Source organism: Sinocyclocheilus rhinocerous, unplaced genomic scaffold (assembly GCF_001515625.1).
Source record: "Sinocyclocheilus rhinocerous isolate Xijiao unplaced genomic scaffold, SAMN03320098_v1.1 scaffold2935, whole genome shotgun sequence".
Taxonomy (NCBI): domain Eukaryota; kingdom Metazoa; phylum Chordata; class Actinopteri; order Cypriniformes; family Cyprinidae; genus Sinocyclocheilus; species Sinocyclocheilus rhinocerous.
Window position 1 is genome coordinate 42,965 of NW_015633526.1, and position 9,831 is coordinate 52,795.

The following is a 9,831-nucleotide window of genomic DNA, read 5'->3' on the forward strand; positions in this document are numbered from 1 at the left end:
AAAATGCAGCTTTTAGCTTTTTCTGTCCTATCCTGCTCTTGGAGGGCCAAATTCCTGCAGAGTTCAGCTCCAACACATTTGTTGGATGTTTCCTAAAGCTGGGCAAACACTGTACGATTTCAGCAACATTTTTGTTAAAAACCAACTCTCACTGTACGAGTAAATCTCATGCGATGTCAAGCCAAAGCTCAGTATTTATGTTCTCACACTATATGGTCCGATCGACAAGCTGCATCTTGACACTATACGGGCCAAATAAACATGTGGGACCCTCCGAACCTGGAACTGTGTAGCCTCCATCACTTCCGTCCAAACCACACGCCATGTCGCCATGATTTCGGGTAGCCGGTTTGTAGCTCTGCTTCAACTGTGCGATACCCTCTTGAGGGGCAACCAACATTTATAACATGCCAGAAACTCATCAGATCATCCAATTGCCGGTTGGGAGAGGCTAATCGCCTCTTGTTACCCCTGTACATGACAAAAGACACACGATAAAGCTGAAATTCGGCCCGTAATTATATGGGTAAGGGTTAGATTTGGGGGTAGGTTTAGGGTTAGTACCTAGTTATTACTCAATTAATTTATTTACTATGATAACTACACAGTATGTACATGCAGAACAAGACTGTAAGATAAAGTGCTACTGTCACGGTGTGCCTACGGTGAGGAGCGAGGAACAAGGAGCGAGGAACGAGGAGAATGCAGGAGAATCAGGATCAACAGTTTTTATTGACATCTAGGAAACACACGTAGGACACGGGATCAACAGTCAAGACAGCACCGAGGACTCAAAACAGGAAACACTTTAAATACACAGGACTAGAGGAGGGACACAATGAGGAACACCTGAAATTAATAAACATAATCAAACATGAGGGCAAACTGGGTCATGGAGCATGTGGGGGAGGAGAACACAACACAAGACAGAAACAGAGTCTGACTATTGTATTGTATTGTGTTATATTATATTATATTATATTATGATATATATTGAATGCTTATATCTGATTGGTTGACGAATGTTCTAAGCTAAGATGTACAATTATTTTCAGGGAAATGCACAGCTAAAGTATTTCCAGGCAGATCTTGACTGCATTACTTGTCCATATCACTTCACCAAATGATTTCAGTTGTTTCAAAGGTCCTTGCAGCCTACAACAGCAAAAGAACTAAAATCCACAAAGACACTGACCAAGCGAATAAATATAGCAAACAAAATAACAGGAAATACAGGAAAAAAATACAGGGAAAAAAATAATTATTTCCATTTGCCACAAAGTTACATTTTATTATGTATGGAAAGCACATACTCTATTTCTCCCACTCTCTCTGCCTTACAAACGCACACAACATACAGTACAGACACACACTCGCACAGAAACATGTTGTCAACACTACTCTGATGATTCTATCAGTAAAATAGCTCAATAACTTCAAAGCTACATGTCATTTCTCGAAATCGTGGTAATACAGCAATGTTCTTGAAACTGATGAACTTACATTTTTGCTATTAGTAGTGATGCTGCTGCTGAACACTGTTGAGAGATGCACAGCATCATAATTCACACACTCTTAATCTCTCTCTCTCTTTCTCTCTCTCCTTCTGTCTGTCTAATAACTTCATTACTCCAGACACCGGAGGATCCCTTCTCTCCAGCTTAGACCCGTGGTGTCTGGGAGGTCCACAGGGCGATGGTAATTGGCCCCGTGCCAGAACAAAGAGTTGATGGTGGCGTCATCTAAAGCTGTCGCCGCGGCGAGCCCGCAGAACACCCTGGCATACTTGACGAAGGGGAGATCTACCTGTGCCTACGATGAGGAGCGAGGAACAAGGAGCGAGGAATGAGGAGAACGCAGGAGAATCAGGATCAACAGTCTTTATTGACATCTAGGAAACACACGTAGGACACAGGATTGACATTCAAGACAGCACCAAGAACTCAAAACAGGAAACACTTTAAATACACAGGACTAGAGGAGGGACACAATGAGGAACACCTGAAATCAATAAACATAATCAAACATGAGGAAAAACTGGGTCATGGAGCACATGGGGGAGGAGAACACAAGACAAGACAGGAACAGAGTCTGACAGCTACCTTAAATAAACTGCTTTTGTGAGAATATTGCTTACTGAACTGACATGCAGTCCACGTATGTTCAATGTGCTTGCCATTAAACAGGTATTCTGGAGTAAGCTATATGGAGTTTACAACAAAAAGATTTTGCGACAGTATTCAGTTTACCGCTCTACACATTCTTTTCACTAAGATTATTACACGGCGCTGTGGAATTCTTGATTCGGATTGGTCAGTCGCGACATTCCATGGTGTGTTATCCCTCGATAACAGCCGGTAAAAGCTGATAACACAGGCTCATCCGGGTAACTGAAGTCGGCACTATAGTCTTGCTAGGAACAGTTTTTCTTCGTGGAAGCTTTGCATTTGGTTAGCTAATAAAACATTAAAGCTCGATTCAATATTATGTGTACAATTATTTAATGATGTCATCCTGGTATCGCGGACTCGCTCTCTCGTTTCATACAAATGCAGTTGCTGCGATTTTGCGACGATTGTTTTGTACACTATAATGGATTATAAGATAACTAACATACTGGTAAGATTTTAAAACATTTTTTGTCTTAAATCAATATCTTTTATCGCCATAAATATGTGGTGAAATGTTGTGTAATAAGTGGTGTGACTGCACCGTATCCGCTTCACATCGGGGTCCTGATCACCCTGTCGAGGGTTATAGTGTGATAGCAACCGACTGGATGTACATTATCCCTTACTTAAGGAATTTTATTCTGTTATTAAAGGTATTCCTCTTATCCTTGTTCAGCTTGTTAAAAGTCATTACAACTCTATAACATTAAATGGTGCTGAGCTGACTGATAAAAAAATTTAATAAACATATTTGTACTAATTTTCAAAAAAAAAAAAAAAAGAGGATTTTTTTTTTTTACTCTATTACTGATAATATTAATTGGAAGATCGCTTGATTAATATCTTTTAAATATTGTATTAATAATAAAACTAAAGAAGTACATTTAAAAAATGTGCATACCATTTACCCTGTTAAATCATTCATTTCAAGATACTCTGATATTGATGATTTATGTTCCTTTTGTAAAAGTGACAGAGAGAGCTGGTGACTCATTTGTTCTTTTAAAGGTAAAATTGTCCAAAACATTTGGATGGAATTGGCTAAATTTATTTTTAATTTAGTAAAGGTTAACTACATTTTTACATTAAAGGATATTATTGTGTATTATGAAAACAAAATGAACAAAGGTCTTGAATACATTGTTAAACATCACTTTCCCTTCTTGAGCTGCCATTGTACTCTCAATTTTGCCCAAAGTAAGGCAGGTTTGTGCAATTGTAAAATTCAGAGGAAAAGAGTGTGCCAGTCATCAAAAGGCCCATACAGAAACTGCTGGCTGAAAACCATGAACTTATTAAACCAAGTTTTGGGTGAACTATCCCGTTATGGACAGCCCTTTAAACAGCCAAAGATCACATCTCTCTGATCACTCTTCTGTGATAATCAGTTTTAGGTATCTTCGTTCCAAACTACAATGCTTAGAGGTTCAGGTTAAACTTTTTCTGAAATGCTCCATTCATCATTGTTGTAGTGATTCTTGTTTCATTTTGGTTTGTCTTGTGGTTGTTGTTTTGATGTTCCTTTCAGTCAGTTAGCTATTTTTTTAAGCCTCTGGCAAATTCTTCTGTGCTCACTCACAAATCTTTCAATAGGTTGATTATCTCTATTGAGTTTTTGCCACATAATGCCTTTTACAAGACATTTTCTCATGCATTTCTTAGGCATTTTTTTATTCCTCCCCATATTGCATAATAAGTGTGACTTGCTTAATAATGTGGAACAATATCTAATATCACCTGACATATAATAACAACCCTGCATGTCTGAGACTGATATGGGAAATAAAACAAACACTTCATTGAAAAACTAAAACCTGAAAGTTTATTTCACTGAAAACCTGTCACTTTCATAATAATTTGGAACACAATGTATATTTCAAAAGAACAGTATCATTGTGTGAAATACAGCACCAACTCCTCACAAACTGCGACTGCAGTCTTGACTTTGCCCATAGAAATACAGTTTTGTACAATTGTGAAATTCTGATGTTTGCATCAGAGCGTATTCTCCGAAGTCTGAGTTCTGAGTCGGAAATGTTAATCATCAACAGGCCCATAAAGAAATCGCTGGCAGAATTGTTGTTAGAAAATTACATGCTACATGCATGCATACTGTAGACAATACTTTTTTAACAGTTGCCTTGATCGAATGTAGTGCTTACTCAGACAGTATGTGTTTTTGGACACAGCAGTCTGTGTTCAAGTGTTCTCTTCAGTACACTGAATAAGGTTGCACTTTGTTTTACAGTATGTGCACTTACATGTACTTATAGTGTACTTAAAGTAAGTACTGGGTAATATAAGGTAATTATATGGGTTAGGGTTAGATTTAGGGGTAGGTTCAGTGTTAGTACCTAGTTATTACTCAATTAATTTAATTACTATAATAACTACACAGTATGTACATGCAGAACAGGACTGTAAAATAAAGTGCTACCTTGAATAAACTGCTTTTGTGAGAATATTGCTTACTGAACTGACTTGCAGTCCACGTATCTTGACGAGGCATGAACAGACTTGACTAGACATGAACAGATTTGACGAGGCACAAACAGACTAGACTCACCGACAGCGGGTTACAACTTCAAAACACGACAAGGCACAATGGGAACATGATGGCTACTTATAGCAGACAAGGAGGGTCACATGACATGAACAAACCAATGGGAAACAAGACACATGACTAAGACTACCAATCAGAACATGACACATACACAAGGCAGAGACATGGCGGAGCAGGCAGAGCGGGGGACCATGGCGGTGCAGGCAGAGCGGGGGGCCATGGCGGTGCAGGCAGAGCAGGGCGGCCGGGTGGTGCAGGCAGAGCAGGGCGGCCGGGTGGTGACGGCAGAGCAGGAAGCCATGGCGGAGCAGAGACATGGACAGACCACTTGACTGAGACAGAACAAGCAGAGAGTTCTTGAATGGCCTCCTTGGCCGTGAAAGGACAGACAGTAAATTCATGAACGGCCTCCATGGCCGTAACGGGACAGGCAGTGAATTCATGGACGACCTTCTTAATCATGACAGGGTAGATAATGAGTTCATGAACGGCCTCCTTGGCCGTGGCAGGACAGACAATGAATTCATGAACGGCCTCCATGGCCGTAACAGGACAGACAGTGAGTTCATGAACGGCCATGGAGGCCGTGACAGGGCAGACAGTGAGTTCGTGAACGGCCGCGGCGGCCGTGACATCGTGAACGGCCTCCATGGCCGTAACAGGACAGACAGTGGGTTTGTGAACGGCCTCTGTGGCCGTGACAGGGCAGGCAGTGAGTTCGGAAGAAGACGCCACCACCTCAGGAGGTTCTGCAGTGGATTCATGGACAGGAAAGGCCTCCGGAGCAGATTCATGGACAGGAGAGGCCTCTTGAGCGCAGTGTACAGCCCACACGCTTAAAATGGCGACCGCCATTACAGTAAGGGCAGCAGGACTTCTAGGACGGTTGGGCTTGAGAGCACTGATGTTATGGGGATGCCTGCAGCTCTCACCAACATCAGAGGTAGGTCCATCAGGCGTGGCGGCCATCTTGGCCGGGGACTCAGGTGTGGTGACCATCTTGGCCGGGGACTCAGGTGTGGCAGCCATCTTGGCCGGGGACTCAGGCGTGGCGTGAGCAGACTCGGAAATGGCGGCCATGTCGTGACGAGACTCTTGTGTGGCGGCCATTTTGTGAAGAATCTCTTGAGGTGCCAGCATGACATGAGCAAACTCTGGCTTGGCAGACATGACGTGAGCAGGCCCTGGGGTAGCAGACATGACGTTAGCAGACTCTGGTTTGGCAGACATGACGTGATCAGGTTTTAACATGGTGGACATGACATGAGTAAACTTTGACTTAACTGGCATGGTGTGAGCAGGTCCTGCAGTAGCAGACATGGCATTAGCAGGCTCTGGCTTGGCAGACAAAACGTTAGCAGGCTTTGGTGTAGCAGACGTGACGTGAGCAGACTCTGGCTTGGCAGACGTGACGTGAACAGACTCCAAGAAGCTGGGAGCAAATGGGCTCATTTAATCAATGACGAAAAATGTCAAACCACAAACCACAAAAGTCCTCCACATAGTCCTCTATGGTCCGACTTCCCTGACGAAGGCTCAGAAGGCGAACAACTGCTGGGTTCATTTTGTTCTAGGTCGTGTATTCTGTAACGAATCCAGTCCACTGAAGGCGAGCATAGTGAGAACCCAAGTGCAGTTTTATTCAAACAAGGTGAAATCCAAAATCCAAACATAATCCAAACAAGATACGCAGACTTGACTTGACTTGACTTGACTTGAACAGACTTGACTAGGCATGAACAGATTTGACGAGGCACAAACAGAATAGACTCACCGACAGCAGGTTACAACTTCAATACACGACAAGGCACAATGGGAACATGATGGCTACTTATAGCAGACAAGGAGGGTCACATGAAATGAACAAACCAATGGGAAATAAGACACATGACTAAGACTACCAATCAGAACATGACACATACACAAGGCAGAGATACATGAGGGCAAGGGAAGCATGACACTGACAGCATGAAACAATTACAAAATAAAAGACATGAAAAACATGAACATGAAAGAAAACCCAAACACCAAACCCCACATTACAGGTATTCACATCCTTAATGTTGTGGCATTTGACGCATGTTTGTGCAAAACCATCATGTAGTAACTATCACATTTGTAATTCTGTCACATTTGTAACTCTAATTTAGTCCAAACTCTTCTGTGTCTAAAGAAATAAACAGGCTTAATCAGTCAAAATTAAATATGTATTTATGATTAGTTGCAACACTAAAGAAATTAACCATCAGTGGTTTTATCTGTGATTAAAAAATATTACACAATGAATCAATACTGTCAGATGCAATATAAAAAGGTGTGTGGTGAAGCAGGGCATTTCAAATGTTATGAATTCAAAAAAGTCATACAGGCTTTAGTGAGTTATAGATTGTTGTACATTTAGGGTAGAGGAAAAGATATTGTCTGGAATTTCGACAATTTCATTTTCAGCAGGTTCTATAGTAAAAAAACAGTAGAAGAACATGGCTATTGCATTTAATACATGTCTGATATGCAAAATAAAATTATTTTTATTCAACTATGTTTAATTTGCTATCTGCCATTGGTGATCAAATGAATGATAGTCAGAGATGGGCATGAATACATCAAAAATATATATATATATATTTTACAAATTACAAATACTTGCTCATCAAATGTATTTAATTAAAATATAAAATATTAGTGTGAGAAATGTATTTAAATAAAAATACAAGTAACTTGAAATTTGAAAATACAAACAATATTTACAAGCAATCATTTGAAATGCAAGAGACAGTGCCATTACATTTAACAATACTAGAGTTAGATTCATACATAAGAGAAAGAGAAGTGCTTTCCCCTCCATTAACAACTTATAAACAACATATTATTTAACCCTAACACTAGACAATATATCCAATATATTGATCCATATTTCTTCTAATTTCTTATATGTTCACTTAAGACACGACCGGCTGTGTTTACTTGAATACCATCAAGCTTGTCTACGCTTTATTTTTTCATGTGTCATTATCACTCCTTTATAATTTCTTTACCAAAAATTTAAAAAATTAAGCAGTCCTGCGAAACTGTCGTGGAAAAGTTCATTTATTTCAGTAATTCAACTCAAATTTTGAAACTCGTGTATTATATAAATTCAGTGCACACAGACTGAAGTAGTTTAAGTCTTTGGTTCTTTTCATTGTGATGATTTTGGCTCACATTTAACAAAAACCCACCAATTCACTGTTTGTGGGTTACCCTCCTTGTGAAGGGTGTCAATGATTGTCCTCTGGACAACTGTCAGATCAGCAGGCTTCCCCATGATTGTGTAGCCTAGTGAACCAAACTGAGAGACCATTTTGAAGGCTCAGGAAACTTTTGCAGGTGTTTTGAGTTGATTAGCTGATTGGAATGTCATCATATTCTAATTTGTTGAGAGAGTGAATTGGTGGGTTTTTGTTAAATGTGAGCCAAAATCATCACAATTAAAAGAACCAAAGACTTAAACTACTTCAGTCTGTGTGCATTGAATTTATTTAATACACGAGTTTCACAATTTGAGTTGAATTACTGAAATAAATGAACTTTTCCACGACATTCTAATTTATTGAGATGCACCTGTACTCAAGAGTATGGCTCAAGCCATTTCACTGTCAGCAGTAAAGATTAACCCCTAAAAATGCTGATATTTAACTGTTAAAGGGGTCTCTGTAGGATTCAGAAACCCTTGTTATTAGTGACACCGGTTGCCGTTAAGTGAGCTGTGGCCAGCAACTTACTGCTCATGCTCAGGCTATGCTCCATAGTAATGTGTGTGTGTGTGTGTGTGTGCGCGTGTGCTGATTGGTACATTCAAAAAATAAATAAATAAATAAATAAAAGCTTAGTCACAGGCTCACTTTGTTTTTGTATGTGTGACTGACAGTTTTTATTCCACGAAATTAAATAAAACACTGTTATAGGCTTATTCAATGCTTTGTTCGTGTGTGTGTGTGTGTGTGTGTTGAGTGTGAGTGTTTGCCACACTTTCTGTACCTCCATAGACAGCAATGCAACTTACACATTCAAAGCCCAGAACGGTAGGAAAGACATCGTTAAAGTTCTCCATGTGACTCCAGTGGTTTAACCTCAAATTTATTAAGTGACGCGAGTGCTTTGTTTGCACAAAAATATATTTTGCAACTTTATTTATGAAAATATTGATCTGCATTGTGTGTTCATGAGAGCATCACAATGCATTTGTGTTGTGTTCACGGGATTGAAGACTCGTGCGTCAATACAACGCACATGAGTGAGTGTTCACTAGAGTACTACGACACATATGTTTGGATAATATTTTCATAAATGAAGCAGTCAATTATGTTCGGGGTTTTTTTCACAAACAAAGCACTCACGTCGCTTCATAAAATGTGATTATTTAATGATGTACGTAATGACATGGATTACTTGATATCTTTCCTACCTTTCTGGACCTTGAATGTGTAAGTTCACTGACTGTAGAGGGACAGAAAGCTCTCCAACTTCATCAAAAATATTTGATGTTCCGAAGATGAACAAAGGTTTTACAGGTGTGGAACGACACAAAGGTGAGTAATTAACAACAGAAGTTTCATTTTTGGGTGAATTAACCTTTTAAGACTCCACCTATGGATCCAACAAGATGTCATATGATTCTGCATCTAGCTAAAAACTGTGATAGGCTGTGGTTGACAGTGCAATTAACACAGGTGAAGAAAGATATTGTATTATCTGAGAATAAAAATGACCTACTTGTTTAAGTGGCCTTAACAACCATGTACTTACATTTAAATTAATAATTTGGCACAATGCACTTATTGTGCACATACATGTTTGTACATTGTACTTATATTTTAAAAATGCCTGCATGTAATTACATATGTAATTAATTTCTGTAATTACACTTATAATTACAATGTTGACCCATTCCTTACACCTTAACCCACCCTTAAACCTACCCATAACAACAAACCTGTCCCTAACCTGCATGTAATTACATCTGTAATTAATTTCTGTAATTACATTTATAATTACAATGTTGACCCATTCCTTACACCTTAACCCACCCTTAAACCTACCCAGACCACCAAACCTGTC

At 39.6% G+C, this 9,831-nt stretch overlaps 1 protein-coding gene across 1 annotated transcript in view; it reads left to right on the forward strand.

Moving 5' to 3' along the window:
• The first annotated feature begins 9,265 nt into the window (after positions 1–9,265).
• Positions 9,266–9,831, forward strand: part of LOC107744191 (ATP-binding cassette sub-family C member 8-like) — a 76,335-nt gene continuing 75,769 nt past the window's right edge. The window contains exon 1 of the mRNA XM_016557713.1: positions 9,266–9,302. Coding sequence (XP_016413199.1) covers positions 9,266–9,302 — 37 coding nt within the window. The remainder of the gene's footprint in view (positions 9,303–9,831) is intronic.